This window comes from Solenopsis invicta, chromosome 16 (genome assembly GCF_016802725.1).
Source record: "Solenopsis invicta isolate M01_SB chromosome 16, UNIL_Sinv_3.0, whole genome shotgun sequence".
Lineage (NCBI taxonomy): Eukaryota > Metazoa > Arthropoda > Insecta > Hymenoptera > Formicidae > Solenopsis > Solenopsis invicta.
Window position 1 is genome coordinate 3,798,532 of NC_052679.1, and position 19,202 is coordinate 3,817,733.

The window sequence follows — 19,202 nt, forward strand, 5'->3', positions numbered from 1 at the left end:
ATAGCTAGATCCTAATGCTGATATTTTTCATGTGATTTTATAAACAACATTTTCGAGCTCACGAGTAAAGTAATTTAATTATTGCAATAAATCTTTAACTTTATGTAACTGCTGTAAATAAAATAAAGTAATTATTTTGTAAATAAAATGTAAATAATTACTTTATTATATTGAATCTTTATTTTAATCATATAAAACTTACATAAAACATCTATTGAATGAATTTTAATTGTGATAATAAACGTATTAAAATGATTATATAGAGATCTTTATATAGAGATATTATACTGCGCATTTGTAATGCTATAATAATAATTACAAAAATATCCTCGAGTATCTTTCTAAAATCAACATATCAACATAGCGCTAAGAAACTTGGTAAAAAAGAATCTGAAGAAATAATTCTCTTCACGAAAAGTTACATTTATAATCTAGTCGTTTTGTTACACAATAAAAATACAAAATTTACTTGGTATAATTTATAAGAGAGTTGAAATCTACAATATAGAATATACAAATAATTTTATTTATAATTTCATTATTATTATTGTTGATTTCTTCTATCATGTCGCGATAGTGTCGTTCACATAATTCTATTAGGCAACTAGATACTTAAATTACTCCAATGCGTCTAGTTTCTATATCTGTTTCGGTGAGTAGTCCAGTCTCTATAAGGTTTCTTGTTTGGCAAATTCACGTCAATACTTCTAATATTCTCTGCACTTAAAGAACTAGAAGAGCTGTTTCTCTATATGTACTAATAAGTATTGATACTCTATTATACTAGTTTGATTTTCTTTCACTTTATTACTTTCAATATGAGATGTGAAAAGTTTGATATTATGTTACATTGTCGTCACCCTCGTTCGTAAGACTAGTGAAATTATGATAATCTCGTGTTGTCGATATTGACGTGAGCTCTACAGACGTCTTCTCAACGTCCGCAATTTCCGTGAAGACTTCCGAGAGACTCTTTTGTCGTTGAGTGGTCGATAAATTAATTTGCTCCAGCTGTTTGTTGTCTATCGTCGTAGATCGCGCGGTCATTCTTTCGATCTGTGTCTCTGTAAAAAAAAATTTATACTCAATTTAATTGTTTCAAATTTTTTATAAAACAATATATTTTTACAGGACAAATTTTTTTATTTACATCGATATTGCAAGGTAAATTTTTTTCGATTTTGATAGTGTGAGATATTTTGTTATTTGAATTTTATAAGATTATTATTTCAGGAGGTATTTATACATGAAATTTATAGCATAAAAATTTTATAAAAAATTAATATTTTTATTATATAAAATTTTTATAATTTTTTAAGGTTTTCAGAGCTTTTGGAATTTATTTTTGACTTAAAAAAATGCTACGTTATAGCATCTGCCCTAACTGAATTATTTTCTAATATTAAAATTATAATTCTATATGATTCTTTTTATACATTAACATGGAATTTTCAATATTAATTTTTGCGCAAAATATTTTCGTGATTTTTAGCTGTAACAGAAAAGTATTTGTGTTTTTTTTTAACTTATCAACGTTTTTACCATTGGAGATCAGCGGAGTTGTGAGAGAGTCGAGGGAAGGAAGCTTTGCACACTCCGGCTTGTCGACTCTCATCTTCCTAATCGCTTGATCCTTAGGATTCCAAACGAAGGTGTAATACAAGGAGAGTAGTATAGCAGCCAGACTGACAAATATGACGTACGCGACCACAGTCAATACTCGTACCAGCTTCTGCTTGTGCTTTGGTTCATAGAGCTTATCTTTTCGTTCATCCCCAGCGAAACGGACTTCGTTAGGTGCTGGCGGTTTGCTTTCGCCTTTACCCAGGGTGCGACCAATGCTCGCCATTACGTTGTGGGCGCTCATTTTTCGTGGTAATTGCATCCTCAGCTCCGCGAGAATTTACGTCTCAATCGATGAGACGTTCGTCATCCCGCGGATGGACCTCGACAAGAGAAACTCGAGAGGAGTCGTACAACGTGTAAGCTTTTTCTCAATGCTGAAAAGCAAACGATCCACGTTCGTGACGTTGACCGAAAGCATTAGACTTAATCAGCTTGTGCGAATCACAAGTTTCACCCGGGAAAAATTGAAATTGTACGTCCGTCTTTACATTATTTCTAACCCTTTAGTTATTAATTATGTTCTAACTGTCTCTTAACTTAGACGAGTTTATTTTCGCATGAAGCGATAGATTTTAATTCTATAGCGTTAGAAACAGATTCCTACGCATCTTTGATTGAATATTCGATTGAATATTTTTTAGCTAATTTAATATATTAATGATTAGCCATGTATCATCAGCTAATATTGAGCTTACATTCTCGAATTTGATAGCTTTTTGCGGTATATTTCCAAACAGGCGTACCTCAATGTGAGACGCATCAGAGAACGACGCACGTTTATTTCCAGTAGCATCACATGCTCGATTTATGCTTCCGCAGATTCCGGTACAAAGATCGCTTGTTCGAATACTGTTCAATCACATCACGAGCGTGAGCGACACGTCCAGTAGACGCGACAGGGCGTGCCTCACCCGAGACGAGCTCCACTCCGCACAAGCTCCAGATTATGCGGAGGAAGTTGACTCAAGCGTTCGGGATCGATAGGCCACGAGCTTTCGGCTCTTTCGGTCTTCACCGCGATACTAAATACGCACATTCGCCGCTGGCTATTTCTGTGTGCCGGTTCTCGTAGATGGCCGTATCTCGCTCCGTATGTCACGAGTACGAAAAAAAAGCGCACCCACCTTGGATATGTGCACGGGGAAGCAGCACCTAGTGCGCAAGCTCCGGGACCTTGACCAGCCGAGAGCTTTTCGCCTCTCACGCCAGCCGGGGGCTGATAAACTCACGAAGATACACGAGGCGTACCTGCGAAAATCTGCTCCGTTTATGCGTATTTTTTTTTCTATGGCTTCTTTTTAAAATAATAGCGTCGCATTAGATTATCAGGATGAAAAATATTAATTTTTTTTAAACAATTTTTCGACAATCTTTTACGGAAAATAAAAAATATGTATTATTCAAAGTATTATTCCTAACATATTTTCGGTAAAATATTTTTCGCGTCTCTTGGAAGGAGAAACGGCAAGAGACTCGGAGTTATATATATGTATATATAGAAAATAAATTGGGTATCAGAAATAATCTCAACAGCTTTACAAGTAAATGCGAATTGTAGTCGTTCTTTCAAGATTTGTATTCTCGCAAGTTTACACTTTATAAGATTTGAACGAGTGCCATTATTATTTGAAAGCCTCTTGCTTATTGGTGTTTGATCCTCAACATCCGTTGTACAAATCCTATGAAATGTAGTTAAAGAAAATAGAGATTTGTTTTCGCGCAACAAAGAATCTGTTGCGTTGCTACAGATATTTCCTTTATAGATAGTGTATAACAATAATACATAGGTAAATAGATTTAATTTGAGAAAAATGATGTGTTTTCATCAATTTAAATTTATTTATATACATATTATTATTTAATGCCTCTTGTTTTATTTTACCTATTTTCTCAACAACGATTTAGTGTAACTAAAACTTTAGATAAAGATAAAAAAAATAACTATATTATAAAATTAAAAATAGAGTAGAAAAACAGAAAGCTGTTTTTTATTTATTTATTGACTTTAATGTTTTTTATTGCACTTTTATTCTTGCTTAAGTCTCAGTCCAAGTTTGTGTTAGGCCCGATTTTTCATTATCCGGTTAACATGTGGTTAAACTTAACCTGATATTTTATCCAATGAGCTTCACTCATGATGATGCCATAAGTGAAGCTCATTGGTTGAAACATCAGGTTAAGTTTAACTACAAGTTAACCAAATAATGAAAAACCGGGCCTTAGTGTCTTCTGTATTTTATTATTTAATTTTATATTTTTTTCTTTTATCATTAAAATATTACAAAATACATCATGCATAATTTTTTGTTGTAGAAAGTAACAGCGTACAAGCACGTAATAATTGCATTATAGAAGAATCGTTCTACAATTTACTGATTAGAAGAAAGTTTTATCGAAAATACGGATAAAAATTAGGGAAGAGACGAGTGGAATATTTTATCGGTGAGATATAGTCTTGAAATGGGATTAAATGTAACGAGAGTTGAATAAAGACGAGAGGGCTGCTTCTGGACTACTAAGCAATTTCGTTTCGAGAATGGATCGACGCAACTTTGTCGCTTTACTTGTTCTATAAATGGTGGCACACCTTTGTTTTAGTAGAACGTCACAACGCAGCCCCTCGATCTTTTCTTCGGCAAACAAGGTGTACTATTCGATTCCTTGGTATAAGTTTTGTATAACCAAGAAAACGAACGTGAACCTTGAAAACAGCTATAGGTTCTGGAAAATTATGGTCTGGACTTCTTTAAATTATATAAAGCGTCTTTCTCTGACGCACTGAAAGAAATATTTCACGGAACAAAGAGTGATTCTAAGAGCTTTTAAAATTAAATTCTTTATATTTTTAATCAATAAATCAAGTTGCTTAAATTTGTATTTATATACTCTTCAAAGATTTATTATAATTTATCAAAAAATTTGATTTATGTTTAATGTAAAATTAGGAAAATTTATTGCATTATGAATTTTTTGTATATGATTCATTGATGACAATTTTTTATTCGTATTTTATAGAATTTTTTTGGATAGAAAAATGTGTTATTTATTTTATCTTATAACCGACGCTTTACACTAATATGATTTTGATTAATTATTCGATGAATTTTTGTCTTGTTGATTTATTCATGACGGAAAATTAATGGTTGCCGCAATTATATTAGTTGTTTGAGTGTAATATATTCAAGAATAATGGTATTCAGGAGGGGTATTGGTTCTGGACTATGTGATGTAACGTCGAAGAAGCCATATAATAGATTGAGCTGACCCTGTTTCACTTATTACTTGGTAGCAACGCGGATAATCATCGTATACTCAACCATCGACTTATTTCTAAGGCTTTAATCATTGCTCTCCATCTGTCCTGTCGGTTAAGAATCTTTTATTTTTCTAACCGAGAAGAGAAATTACTTCTTAGTTGGATATACATATACATATCTTATTAAACTTTCTACTTCTCAATCAAGCAAATGTCATTTACTTATTTCACAGAACTGAGTAATTTTTTTAATCATTAAAGCATAAATATATTTTAATGATGATGATATATTTAATGATGATGAATGTGTTTAATGATTTAAATACATTTTTTTATATGTGTTGCAACGCGGACGAATAGTGAAAAAAAAACAGCTGATAAATAATTAAATATATAACATATGACAAAAATATAATTCACGTTCGTGAACCGTGATGAATAAAAATATAAAATAATACTGAAAATATTTGAAAGGATATTCGAATTTAGTAGACACACGGAAAACATTGCTATAAATGATCTGTTTAATATTCTTTATATTGGGAAAAGAAATGTATATGAATTCTAGTTTATATATTGAGTACATTGAATACCTACGTATAAGAGTGTCACAATTGTAATTCTTATGACAAGTAACATTCAGTTAGAATATGTTCATATATTGCCCCATTGTTATCTCTATAACGTGGTTTGCAGAACAAATAGCTATGATTGAGAGGTCTGTAAATTATGGTTGCACCGTACAGCTCTGAGAATTCGATTCCAGTAATAGAATAGACAACAGTAATATCTTGCGAAGAATTTTCACACACAAAATAAAATGTGTGTTACTGCAATTCTTGTGTATATTATTTATTTCACCGTCAACGAAATGTTTAGAATATGCCAACAGATTAGTAACAATTTCGCATTAAAAACTCGTATTCTTGCGGTAGAATTTGTCGATATGACCTAAGCTAATCTGTTGGCAAATTAGCGACAGATTCTGTTCGATTTCTGCTGCCAGTTTGCATCAAACTGCTAAATTACATATACAGCTGCTCTGTTTCTGCCATCAATTTCCTGTTAAGTGAACTACGTGTGAGTAGATTCTATTATATTTCTAATAGCTATCATCGTCATTTAATAATATACTTATATTGTGTAATTACAATTAAATTATGTAACATCCATAGCAACTTCACTGGAATAACTATATAGGTCGCTTCTAGATTACCAATAATTCTTTTACAGATAAGCGAAAATAACGTTATTATTCTGTTGAAATAATCTTAATTTTTTCTCCGTATAAATTACGATAAATTAATTTTGTATAAATTCCGGAATTTCAGAACAACCGAATGCTTCACTTATTTGTTTAGTCTAGTCAACAGTTATACTTTGATGAGACCAGCGCGAACATAAATTACAACAGATGTTCCAGCAGATGCAAAAGCATTAATTCATACAATCCATCATCTGAAGTTTTATGTCACGCAAACGTACAAAAAAAATAATTTTATTAAAAATTTTATTTATTTTGCATCATACTTATCGATTTAATTTTGAGATATACCGGCATATTATTTATCATTAAAATTGTATGTTATTACTAAAGCCAAGCTCGCTTTGTGGTTTGTGAACATGTAGAAACGATTCCAGCAGCATCTAGGGAAAAAGCGCGGATGACGTAATGTTCATTGTATAATCACACTTTTTGTATAATCACACGGTCACGTTTCGCGCGGCCGTGTTTATCTCGCGGCGGTAGTAAGAAAGACTGGCAGATCCGCGCGAATACTCTCACCTTCAAAATTTTTTGTCCCCATGATGAGTGGTCGTGATTTTACGGCGGTCGGGTCATCCGGCGTCTGATGGAGTACCGGATCGTCAGTGACTCCCGTGTCGCGGAACGACAGGTCGATCGATACTCTATCACGCGCGATTTGGTCTTTCGAGTACTCGTTGTCACTGGAATAATTTTCTCGAGAATTCTTAATGCCATTTACGCGTTCGTCCAACGAAACGTTCATTTGTATGTTTCCCAGATCATTTTTCCGATCGTTATTGATCAATCGGTGATCGTCAGTCCCGTTTGGTTTCATCGATTCCTTCCCAATGGTCTTCGGGAATTTTTGGATTACTTTGGAAGAATTGTTATCCCCAAACACGTCGCGTCGACCGATGCTATTCCTAACATCGCTGTTTGCCGTCGCGTTGCTGAATCCGGGAACAAGATACGATTCAACGGCATCGAGTTTCTTTTTGTGATATCGATTCTTTTCTTCAATAATTGGATTGACGTCGGTAACAGAATCTCTATGGAAATATCTCTGGCTCGTCTCGGTTCCAGAAATAGTCATGAACGTCGATGTGGAAGGCGTGCTTTCAATATTTAGCGTACTTACGGAATCCGTAAATTTTACAGATAGATCAGCATTATCACTATGAGTCTTTTCTTTGGATACGTTTCCACGCGATTCACCGTGTCGCGAGATCGTGTTGTTCGCGGGACTCACCGTCGTGTTAAGCACGTTTTTCATTTTGACGAATGAATTGTTAAGTTCGCTGGCAATCGCTGTCTCTCGCGACGAATTTCGATTCCGTTGAGCGCTTACGAGCAACTGTCTCAGCTTCCGCAATAACGCGTTCAGTCTTCGGTTTTCTTGGAAATTTACTTCATCCCGGGAATCGACAGCGGAACCATCGCCGTCGTACACGTCTTGCGCCATGCGATTTAGAAAAAGCTTGTGTACGTGATTGACTTCGCTCTGCGGAGGGAAGCTGCTGTCTTTCTTCGCCAGGTCTGGCTCCTCCGAGGGTGGCGCGACCAGGTACTGCAATTGCGGATCTGTTCGCAGACGTTCTCGCTGTATGAGCCTCAAATTCGGCGACTCCCATAGGAATATGTAATAGGCGCTCAAGAGAATACCCACAAAACTCACCGAGAACAGGTAGGCCATCACGGTGACCACGCGGATGATCTTCTTAGGCCCGCGATTCTCGTAGATGTCCGCGTTCGGATCTTTCGTTGGCGGAGTATCCGGCGTGGAAGCCTGCGATTTTCCCTCGCCACTGCTGTCCTCCTTGTTCATCTTGGCTCGCGTACGTTTAGTCTCTTCGAGATGTCAACGTCAAAATTTGAAACGTGTCAATCGAGAATCTCGGTCTTCTCAGTCATGACTTTGTGTTCTCGCGTGCGTCGCGAGAGAAGGTTTCTTCTCTTCGTCGTTCATCGCGAGACGAGGTGGTCTTCTCGAAATTTTTCCAATGGAATTCTTCGGTGAACTATTTACGTACGGCGAAGACGGCGTTCCTCGACGATTTCCGGCGATTTTTATCATCTGCCATTCGTTATATAGAAATAGAAGACTATAGAAGATTATATAGAAATAGAAGACAGGAAACGAATTTGTTATCGTTTGTTCCAGCGTTCTTTTCAAGCCTGGTCCACGTTAAACGCTCGAGGGCCAGGTTTATTACTTCAAGCACTGACGCACACGCACAAGGGTGGTAAAATAAAAGTGACAGTCATCCGCTGATTGTGAGGAAGCGTTCCGGTAGCGATAACACGCGCGACTGCAAGCTGTCGACGAGCGATCCGCCGCAGGAAAGCTCGGCTTTGCGGCGTTCACCACGTGTTCAACCGTTCGCGCAAGCGTCCTCACATACCTGCCACATGGTCCGAGCTTAGACCAAATCCTGACGACAGTACGATAGTTTTCGAGTTGCAAGAGATTTTTTCACAATCTACCGAGGCAAAGTAAACGCCATTTTGTTGATGAAGCTATGAGACGATTTTATTATCTCATCTGTATATACGTGCCCATTTATTATCATTTGTTATTAATTCTGCAAATTTTTATTTTGTGGCAATTTTTCTTCCTTTTCTACGACATTTATGTTGTCCTGCTTAAATTGCAAAGATCTCGAGGAGTTTGTGCTTGTAGCAGAAGTAAACGATTTCTGATCGTCGGAATCCACTTCCTCGCGCTCCGAAAAGATATTACTGCCCTCTCTCGAGGAATCCAGCGAATCGTCAGATATTAAATAGTCTCCGTTTTGCTGTCCTTCTACCTCTTCCAAGCGAGTTTCGCCTGCGGTCTTTGAAGATCCTTCGGGACATCTTCTCTCTTCACCGTTCACGGGCTGATTACTGCTCGCCGAGTTTAGTTGCCGCAGCAACCGATGCAACCAGTTCCGGAAGTACTCCTTCATGACGACCTCATTTCTGCCTTTCGTGGTCAGAGAATGGACAGTTTCCGGGCGCGTCTTCTTGGCCTTCAAGAATTCCTCGAATTTCCGAAAGTCCTCCACCCTAAAGATGTTCCTGTCCAATCTCAAACTAGGATCAGTTAACATCGATGTCAGTCGCCACTTTCTGCTTTTTTCGTTTTGATGTTGCACGTAGTTGTTCGATTTCAAACCGTTCTTGCCGGCGGAGATAGATCCTTGTTCCGAAACAAGATCGGATTTTTCCAAAACAATCGAGGTGTTCTTTTCCTTCTCGTCGAAAAGTGACTGCGAACTCTCGCCATTCGTCTCCGCGGTTAAGGCCGAGGAAGCTCTCTCAGATCCGATCGATACGAACGGCAAATTGGGAATGGATTGTTGCTCGTTGAGCAGCCGAAAGATTTGCAATAATAGATCGTTGGATCCTTCGAAAGCGGAAGATGTCGACGCGGGCGTTTGTTGATTCTGCTGCGCGATTAATGAATTCAACGCCGACGTTAACGTGGGCGCGTATAATAAAACGGCCAGCCTGTATAAGTAATTAATCATTATCCCAAATTTTAAAAGCGATTTACAAAAATAAAGCTATTTTATTTTATCGACTTATTTAAGAGCGTTACATTTTCCTCGATTCTAACATACCGAATGTTACAAATTATGGTTGAAAATGTGTTTTGCATATTTTTTTATCTTTCGTTATCTACTCGAATTTTTTCGTCGTCAACGATTCTTGAGAAATATCTTTATAAATCTTGAGAGGGGCGAGTGAGAAGCACTTACGAACGAATATGAACAAGTAAATAAGCGGACCATAAATACCTCAGAAGCTGAATCGTGAGACCGCTGGAATCTAAAATGGGATCAGTCGCCGATGAGTGCATTATGGGATTGTAAGTCGTGTGTACCGTGCTTCTCGGGGTCGGCGTTCTTCTTTGGATTCGCGGATTCGCTCGTTTATCATGTTCGGTGCTGGGACTGAGATTATCAAAAGGAAATCATTATAATCGCTAGACTATTTACAATCATTTATGGGATTGTGATAAAATATTTCAAAAATTTTTTTTAAATTTATAGAATAAGGAAAAAGAAAAAAGAAAAGAAAGATGATAAATTTTTATAATCGGAGTAATAATGTCTTAATAATTTAAGATAATTTTAGATGATTCTTTAAAAAACCATCTTAAAATATGGTCTGCTCGACTTCAAATAGAAACATTTGATATTAGTTACACCAGTCACTATATTCTTTACACATTGTACACGCTAATATTCTTGCAAATTTTCTTACGGTTTCACTTTAGAAGATTTAACATTTCAAGTCTAATAATCAAAGAGAAAATCGGCTTAGGGTAATCTCTTCAATCCTCAGAATTTCTTTAATTCTCTCTTAATTTTTTTTCTTTTTTCTGCATTATATCTCATCTCTCAGGATTATACCTTTCTACGGAAAGTCCTCTTCGATGTTGAGATCCTTCCCCTTCGTTCCTCCAAGATGAGGAATTATCGCCAAGTCGATCTGTCTCCTCCTTGCGAAACATTCTCAAGAAACTCGCGTACTTCGGTGTGTGCCTTTTCCAGAACGGCTTTCCTTCCGTCGGCAGTCTCCCGTTTTTCATCCTATTTCTATCAGCCTTTTCAGCTGGACTGAACGTCGTTAGCGTATTCTTGACACGTGGCTTTACACTTTCGATCACTCTCGATCTATCCTGCTGACTGCCGGCTCTTAAATCGAGTTCGACCGTCATCGCTCGACCTTCCAGATTGTCGAATTTACGTTTACTGCCACGTTTTTGTCCTGCTACGTATCCGTTTTGATCAGTCACGACGCTTGACTCGGCGGTTCGCGGTAGGATGTTTCTTTGACAGTTGACCGGGCGCGGATCGATCGATCGTTTATCGCTGTTATTTATCGCAACGCCGTCGTTGTCGGGCTTGACAGGCCTCGCTTCCACCAGATGGGAAATCTTCGCCGCGTCGCTGATGATTTTACTGACACTCTGGCACGTTTCCATCGACTCTTTCGAGCCCCGCTGCTCTGTCTTTCCGTTGTCGTTTCGAGCCGGCGTTGTTCCGACGCAGTTCTGTAAAGTCTGGATAATGTTAGAGCCACCGGATGTTAACGTGAACCAATTATTGTGTGACTGGACGAGCGATTTTGTGACTTTTTTTTTTAATTCCGTACTTTGAGCGCAGAACCAATTGATATTTTATAGCGGAACTTGGAAATCGCTAAAGACGGAATCTCCAAATAAACAGATAAAAGGATTACGCCATGTCATAAATTCGCTCATTCAGTCGCAACATAACACAAATATCGTTACGATTTCCAAACATTGATTTTACATCAAAAGAAAGCGATATTTTGTTTGTGCACATCATACGAAAGCATGTATTGCTTGTGAATTATTTTTATATAGTCGAAATATATAATCTCCTGCTGTGCATTTTGAAGTTGAAATAGATGCGGCTGGACATTTTATGAGGCTATTGTTTTACCTCATGCTGATCGCTATTTTGGGATTGTTAACGTTTCCCTGTCAGCAGATTGCTATGGTTTACTCAATATTTATCTGAGAAATATCTGTGAAATTAAACGGGAATTCTTCGGAAATAGTGCGTTATTTACAAATGTGACAATCAATATGCAATAATCCGATGCTGCTAAGTCAAATTAACTTTAAATCATAGAAACCGTAAAAGTGCGCGCTTGTGTAATATACTGAATGTTACAAATGCTTGCGAGCTGTAATGTACAGTAATCTCTGTAAAAAAATATTTGATGGTACGGGACACGTGTATTAAGAGCAGCTTACTTATTCTTTCAAAAAATTTCCCCTAAATTTCAAGTTTAAAATTAATTAATTATTAATCATTAATAAATAACCATCGAAGTTATAATTTCAGTTTGCTAAATTCGATTTCAATAGATTCTATTACAATTTGTCATAATTGCACACAACGAAAAGTCGTGTTAAGTTTATGAGATAGAAGTGATTCATTCTCAAGTATCTTATTCTTTCGTTCGAAGCTGCACTTAAGAGTGTACCGCATTATCGCAAAAGTAACTTAAGATATCTAATAATAAGTAGGACTTATCAGTTCGTATTAATAACACAAGAAATAAGAGAAAGTGTCACATTTCTCGATCGAAAAGAATCTTCGTGCTTAATAATATTTTCATTAATTATTAAATATATTTTTTATTTCGATTTCTGAGGTAACATTTTTCGCAATAATAAGTTCTTTACAGTTTTTTAAAATGCTTATAGCATTGTATTAAATTTGACGATCAAATCAATTTGAGATATATTTTTAATGTTACTTTACAATTTAAGTCCAACAACTGTATCGATACGTAGATTGTAGAACTGAAAAATATATTTAATAATTAATATGAAAATATTATTGCGCAAGATCTATTTTGACCAAGAAATAGCACTTCCTCTTATTTCTCAAGATATCTAATTACACGAATTTAATTAACGCACGTTGTTGTTTTGTTTCAGTTTCTTGACTGTCGCGTAGAAGGCGGAAATTCGTGGGGAGTGTCTCTTGGCAGTTCTCGGTGAGTTGTTAAACCCCTAAAAAATCGTTAATTGCAACGTTTTGCAATTAAGTAAATAATTAATATAGTATGTGACAAATCATAATATTTTTCGTTAGAAATCTCACGGATACAATAAGAATTATGATATATTTATCGTAATACTAAAAATTTGAAACATAGCTTTACACAAACAATTATCATTATAAAAAATATACGTATTATTAAAATATACGTATTACACAAACAACTATTATTATTGCAAAAATTAATATTATCAAAGATGCTTTATGTTGTTACCTCGGGCGAATGTTCTTTTTGTCTCGTTAATTGCTGATTTATCGAACAACCATTTTTTCTGTCAGCACTGCAGTATTCGTGTCCGAATAATGCGCAAGTTTGACGATTGTTTCTTACCCGCGGATCGACATGTCTCTCTTGTAACCCCGAAGAAACCCTCGCGGAATACGCTCGATTTTCGGTAGAATATTGATTCCAATTATACGTTGCCGCGCGCTGCAAAGAATTGCAATAAGTAAATCGATATAATCTAGATTTCACTATATAAAAGAAATTTTTATCTCTATCGTATAATGATCAAACCTGATTGTAAAACGCATTCTGGCCTCTCGCAAATCTGTTGCGTTCGACAAGGGGTCTCAACATTCTGGCTCTCATCAATTCCCTCTCGATCGCTGCGTAATTTTCATTCATCTGTCTTATGTAGTTCCTAAGTAAATTGTTGTATTTGACTGTATTACACGGCGATCGATAAAATTTGTTACAAGTTTCGGTATAATAAGGCGACGAGCTATCTCTGCGTCATTAAAAATTTACGTTATTAAACTGTGAAAATTGAAAAGGGAAATACGTGAATGAATCTCTTTAAGATACCATTATTGTATTATAAAAAACATTGTCTTTATTCCGTTTTTTTTTTAAAGAAATCTTTCGTGTGAAAAAATAATCTTTAAACAAAAATAGTAATCTGAAAAAAAAAAATCTTAAAATAATCCTAATAATCTTTAAAAACAATCTTTACTCTGAAACAAATCTTTGGGAAAAAAGGAAAGAGTATGAGTTACCGCTGATACGTTTCCTCCGGTACCAAGCGATTGCCATCGTCGAGAATGGTAAAACTCACGTTGACTCGCAATCCTTGATTCGACGGGAGAGACAGGGAGGATAAGTGTCTCATTAAGTGATTTGCGCGCAGCAATTCCGGAAGACGTACATTGTAGCTTTGATTCGACGTGAGCAATCGGTCCCAGTAATTACACAGAAATTCGAGATCGCGCCGAGTTCTCCAATGAAGATTGTCCGATGGTTGCAAGTAGATCGGTCGTTTTGGCATTTTTTACGTTTCGTGACGGAATAACTGAGAATTTCGATAGATTTGCGCCGGCCTAAAAATATGTGATTGTATGTACGTAGGTTGTGGGTCTTTTCCGCTTGGATCGTTATTTGTTCTCTTGGCTACATCGATCGTGAGACACCACTCGTCTCTTCTGCAACTTGAAATTATATCTTTGAAACATGCTCGAATGTTCAGCTAACATTACACTTTCTTCTTTCGAAAGTGTTAAACTCTATTTTAGAATTCTTTTGGTTTTTTTTTGAAAAATATGCAAATAGAATTAATAGTTAATGGCTTTTTTTTACTGAAGAAAATGTAAAAATATGATATAAATATAAAAAGTAACAATATTATAAAAATTGATTATTTTTTTATATCATAGTAATTTATGTTTTTTTTTTATATATATAAGGTTTAGGTGCAGTAATAAATATTGCTTTTGCGGTGTAAAACTTTTAGTAGCATTCTTGACATATGTTTCGTCTAGAATTCGTTTTGTTTGCTGCTATTTTTTGAATGAAGCTGATTTTTCTCGCCACTTGGCAAGTAACGGAATGCATAATAAAACACATTAATTCGAAACAAACATTCCGCAGATTAATATCAACAAACATTCCGCAATTTTATCGATATCTTTTTACAACATATCGGATTATAGAAATGGAAGCCTGCATTCGAAATTTATGCCGCGACCGCGTGAAACATCATTCGTTGCTTCCTTTGTATATTTTCGCAACGCCGATCTGATTAATGGGTACGCGTATACAGAAATGCGGTATTCACGGTGAATGAACTATAAAACTGTTGTTTCCACTATCTGTCTGCTATAGTCGAATTATTATCCAGTTTAGAACATTTTTTTTTAATGATTTTTTTTACATATTTAGAAAAAGAAAAAAAGTAACAGATCATTATAGTTTTTTGCTGCCAGTATTAGTTATTGAATAACCAATGCATTGCTGATATTGGCAATTTATGTGGATTGCCATTATTGGCTATTCACGCAGCTATCAATGTGCTGCCAATATTTGTAATTCATTGGTTATACACAAAGCTGCCAATGTGCTATATTAATATTAATTATATTCAAAGAAATGCCAATGTATTACTAATGTGGGTATTGATAGAAATGCCAATACATTTCCAATATTGTCCATTCATTAAATTAAATGCTAATGAGTTATCAATATTGGCAATTTATATATGTATAGGCAGCTGCCAACGAACTGCCAATATTGACAATTCATAGACCTGCCAACGCGCTATCAATATTGGTTAATTATTGAATGCTGCACTGATAAAAAGATACTTGAAAATTTATTTGTAAGACATAAATTTATTTAACTGAAATCTTTATTTAAATACAACGAAATAAAATGCTTTTCTTAGCAAATAAATCAATTGTTGAGAAAAGTGAGTTATATTTTACTGAAATGAGATATATTTCACAGAAATATATATTTCGTCATTACAATAAAATTTTTTAAAAATACTAATAAATATCGAATAAAACTTTACAAATGTTTACAAATGCTTACAAACTTTACAAATTTTTTTGCAAGTTCGATTTTTTCGCAGTGTAATGTACTTTTAATTAATATTCGTTCATAACAATGTTATTATAAATTTTGATTACATTTTTTATTCGTTTCTTCTCTATAGCAATCTGTATTGTAGGATTTTATCTTATATTGTCATTTTAAACATTTCTGGTGAAAAATTTTCTCAGAATTTTTATTGAAACACATTTCAGAATATTGAGAAAGTCTGCATCTTTTCTTAGAATATTTTATATAATTTTCCAAAATGTTTCAAAATTTCTTTTTTAATTTTATATTTAAAAAATTTCTTAAATTTTTTATACGAATCTTAGAATATTTCAGAGTTTATATGTATGAAAAATTCTAAGGGAAAAGATGTAAACTGTCTCAATATTTCCGAAAAGTGTTCTACATAATAATCAGAGAAAAACTTTTACTAAGAATGCCATTCAAACTTCTAAGAGAAAGAAAAAAGAGTATAAATTAATTTTATCAGTTTTATTCAAATTTTATTGCTTTATATATTGAAAAGTAAAAAAGTTGAAAAAGTAACAAAAGCTCTTGTGTTCAAATTTAACAAAAATATTTCAATGAAACTTTCGAAACTGAAGAAAAAATCATCGCATTTTTATTTACATGAAAAATACTGATAGCATTTTCTACAGCATCAAAAATTATTGATGTTTCGAGATTATTGCTCCGAGAAATCTTACTCTCATCGCTTTATTCATTACGCTCTGACATTGCTCCGACATCTCGGAGAGTCTCAGGCTGAGAGCCACTGCTCGAGCAGTCACGAAATACGCGTGCTGGTTTAGTGGTCTGCGCAATTCGAGCAGACGAGGTCAGACGTGACCGTGACGGTATAAGACGAGAGAAACGTCACCGTGGCTTTCTCGCGTGTTTGACAGGATCTTGTGTGGTACGGCTTCGTTCTCGAAGTGATTTCAGAATGTGCTGCGCGTTACAATCGATAAGATACGCGAGCTTTCAGCTATCATTCGCCGCCAGCCCGACGCCGCGGATGTAAACATAACCTAACCCTAACCTAGAGACGCTACTTTCCAATCGCTTTTCCGTGAGTACCCTAGAAATCCTAGTCTTAACTCGAACCTAACCTCGTCCTAGGATCATATGACTGATTCTGCAGATTTGTACTAACGAACGATGTAAGGTGTTCGTTAAGGTGTGTTACATAAATCTCCTAATTTCTTCATTGTTTATATGTTGTTCACGTGTGTGTTTCTGTGTGGATGATTTATTCCCGGGTTTTTTAATCATGAACCTTGATCATTACTTTACTCATGTCTCTCTCGTTACGAGTATTAAAATATTTATTACGAAGCATGCATGTACATGACTGCCGTTGACGTTGCTGTGCGTGTAGTGCGACCTGTTTCTCCATTTGTGCGAACATCGGAGAACGTCGCGATCGTATTTTGCGCGGCACGTCGGCTGTCACGTCGACGTCAAATTCGACCAGCGTCGATTTGCCGTGGTCGTGGAAAGAATATAATTAATATTTGTATTAATTGCGATTGCCAATGAGCAAGTGTTGTTTTAGTCGAGAACGTCCTGTTATTTTTCTATATATATACATACGCAGCAATGATAGATTACGCAGATTATATTCTTAGCTGTCGTCACTTTTTCTTGAGTTTTCACGCTGACTCACCTTAGAACATATTAATGACAAACAAATGCGCAAAAAGATATATTGATAAGAAGGATCTAAAGAATCGACTTAGGTGGAAGTATTGCTTTTTGTAATATTTCCTCTATCCTTAACATATATCTTTATGAATCCCGTTTCTTGTTTCTGGTTTGTAAAACTTGTGAAATTGTCGTGAGGATGAATTGCTTTTATTATAATTTAATTTCTGACTTACATAATTTGTTCTTTCAACTTTTATTTTATTGATGCACGATTCCAAAGATTTTTCATTTATAAAGATGTTGACTGTTTGGAAATGTTAGCAGATAGTGGATGTTGTGTGTAATTTTTTGTTTGCGTTTTATCATTTGATTTATACTTAAGAAGGTGCACCTGGTTTAAACTTTTATGACAATTTGTTTAGGATAAATGATACTTTATGAGTGTCCTCTGATCGACCTGTTAAGATGGAGGACGTGTCGGGGGAGTACTTTCAGCCGATTTTGAGCTCTCAGGAAGAAGACAATTTTCAGCAGTTAAACACTGTGTCAATCGTGTCGATTCCACTTTTGCTTGGAGTAGGTATATCTATGTGCCGTGTCTTTAGGCTTTTAAAATAATTAAAAGTTGCTTGTGTGCTTTGTCTTTAGCCTTTTAGAATAATTAAGGGTCAGGCTGGATATATTGGAGTAACTTTTGTATCGTAGGTCTCTTTGGGAATCTGTGGAATTGTGTTTGTGTCCATTTGGCCAGAAGAACAGAACAAATGCGACACATATTTTATATACTTGTACCTCCACTGTGCCTATTGGCTAACAGTCATGGCGATAGACCACATTGTCAAGGCGAAACACCATAACTTGCGTATTAATGGGTACCTAGATTTTTATCAGTCGACATATCAACTTATAAGGACGCCCCTTTTCATCGCGTCGTTGTGGAACACGTGCTTCTTATTGCTAGCTGTGATTCTACATCACACGCATAAAGTCGACTACGAGCAGTATTGCAGAAAGTCAGAGTGGTTCACACCACTGAACTATATTTTTTTCCTAACTATTTTGGAACTCGTGATAATCGTGCCAGCTTACATTAATTATATCAGTAAGTATCCTGCAAAGAGGGAATGTATTTAGAAAGTATTAATTAAATTGTTAGAGAAAGAAGAGCTTTAGTGAAAAAGAGTTTTGTTTGGTTCTTGAATAAAATATATTCATAAATATTTAAGACAATAAAAGTTTTATATAAACAAAATATAAATATTATAGTATTAAAAATAATTTTTTATCATCAAACTTTTTCTCAGAGAAAGAAAATTTGTTTCATTTTTGAGGATTAATGTATTTTGAGCATAAGCAATAATTAACATACTAAAAGTCTCGATTGATTATCTTTTATTGCGATTGTCAATATTTGTTTCTCATATAGAGAGAGTTATGAGATTCAATCGATTACGTCCACCGTCCGATGTCACTCGCGACGAATGGCTGTCGCCCTTTACACAAGATTCCTATTCTGGAATGGGGGAAATTGGGTATCAACAGAGGGGGAGGAATTTGGAGGAACTGCTGGAAAAGCAGGCAGACTTGATAAGATATCTGAAAGATCACAACGTACAGCTAAGTCATAGAATAATGCTATTGGCGTCTCAGCGCAGAACAATAGAGACATAAAACAAAAAAATAGTGATTATATATCTCTCTTACGAAATGACGAAAGACGTTTGTTATTATTTATAATTGTGATGTTACGTCGGAGACCAAGATTTTAAATTGTTATTGTGATATATACGATGTCTTGAAATTAAATTCAATGCATAGATGTATAATAAATGTATCATATGTTTGAAAAAATCATACTGTTACCGCATAAGTTTGTTAGAAAAAACTTCTTATAATTTGCGTATTTTACAACTGTTTGGTTAGTCATTAGTTTTACACACTGAAAAAAAAAAAAGATTTTATGTTTAAGTAAATATATTTATTTTAACATCATTTTCTTAATTTAAATCA

At 35.2% G+C, this 19,202-nt stretch overlaps 4 protein-coding genes across 6 annotated transcripts in view; 2 read left to right on the plus strand and 2 right to left on the minus strand.

The window, feature by feature from the left end:
* The window catches only part of LOC105203022, a 163,926-nt gene that overhangs the window by 3,947 nt on the left and 140,777 nt on the right, over nucleotides 1-19,202 (plus strand). Inside the window, exon 2 of the mRNA XM_039458590.1 lies at nucleotides 12,601-12,659. Coding sequence (XP_039314524.1) covers nucleotides 12,601-12,659 — 59 coding nt within the window. The remainder of the gene's footprint in view (nucleotides 1-12,600; nucleotides 12,660-19,202) is intronic.
* On the minus strand, nucleotides 539-8,431 carry LOC105202941. 2 transcript variants are annotated; one of them, XM_011171638.3, is made up of 2 exons: nucleotides 6,669-8,399; nucleotides 539-1,064 (listed from the first exon to the last, which is right to left on the minus strand). In XM_011171638.3, the coding sequence occupies exons 1-2, from the start codon at nucleotides 7,954-7,956 to the stop codon at nucleotides 841-843; spliced, it is 1,512 nt and encodes a 503-aa protein (XP_011169940.2). In that variant the 5' UTR covers nucleotides 7,957-8,399; the 3' UTR covers nucleotides 539-840. The 2 variants fall into 2 exon arrangements, with proteins under 2 accessions (XP_011169940.2, XP_039314528.1); XM_039458594.1 differs by lacking the exon at nucleotides 539-1,064 and adding an exon at nucleotides 5,463-6,529 and having other exon boundaries at nucleotides 6,669-8,431.
* Nucleotides 8,438-11,901, minus strand: LOC105204113. The gene is made up of 3 exons (XM_026132941.2): nucleotides 10,532-11,901; nucleotides 9,914-10,069; nucleotides 8,438-9,623 (listed from the first exon to the last, which is right to left on the minus strand). Exons 1-3 carry the CDS (start codon nucleotides 11,104-11,106, stop codon nucleotides 8,708-8,710), a joined length of 1,647 nt encoding a protein of 548 aa, XP_025988726.2. The 5' UTR covers nucleotides 11,107-11,901; the 3' UTR covers nucleotides 8,438-8,707.
* LOC105202914 (transmembrane protein 192) lies at nucleotides 16,080-19,060 on the plus strand. Of its 2 annotated transcripts, none has more exons than XM_011171606.3 (4): nucleotides 16,080-16,722; nucleotides 17,615-17,768; nucleotides 17,898-18,294; nucleotides 18,619-19,060. In XM_011171606.3, exons 2-4 carry the CDS (start codon nucleotides 17,658-17,660, stop codon nucleotides 18,861-18,863), a joined length of 753 nt encoding a protein of 250 aa, XP_011169908.1. In that variant the 5' UTR covers nucleotides 16,080-16,722; nucleotides 17,615-17,657; the 3' UTR covers nucleotides 18,864-19,060. The 2 variants fall into 2 exon arrangements, with proteins under 2 accessions (XP_011169908.1, XP_011169913.1); XM_011171611.3 differs by having other exon boundaries at nucleotides 16,080-16,614.

Excerpts from the sequence above, each read along its gene's own strand:
- LOC105204113 (XM_026132941.2), bottom strand. The coding sequence starts at position 11,106 with ATGGAAACGTGCCAGAGTGTCAGTAAAATCATCAGCGACGCGGCGAAG. Across the intron at positions 10,070-10,531 it reads AGAGGACTTTCCGTAGAAAG|TCCCAGCACCGAACATGATA; the intron begins GTATAATCCTGA and ends TGATAATCTCAG. Across the intron at positions 9,624-9,913 it reads CTCACGATTCAGCTTCTGAG|GCTGGCCGTTTTATTATACG; the intron begins GTATTTATGGTC and ends TTACTTATACAG.
- LOC105202914 (XM_011171606.3), top strand. The coding sequence starts at position 17,658 with ATGGAGGACGTGTCGGGGGAGTACTTTCAGCCGATTTTGAGCTCTCAG. Across the intron at positions 17,769-17,897 it reads CGATTCCACTTTTGCTTGGA|GTCTCTTTGGGAATCTGTGG; the intron begins GTAGGTATATCT and ends TTTGTATCGTAG. Across the intron at positions 18,295-18,618 it reads AGCTTACATTAATTATATCA|AGAGAGTTATGAGATTCAAT; the intron begins GTAAGTATCCTG and ends TTTCTCATATAG.
- LOC105202941 (XM_011171638.3), bottom strand. The coding sequence starts at position 7,956 with ATGAACAAGGAGGACAGCAGTGGCGAGGGAAAATCGCAGGCTTCCACG. Across the intron at positions 1,065-6,668 it reads GGGGACAAAAAATTTTGAAG|AGACACAGATCGAAAGAATG; the intron begins GTGAGAGTATTC and ends TTTTTTTTACAG.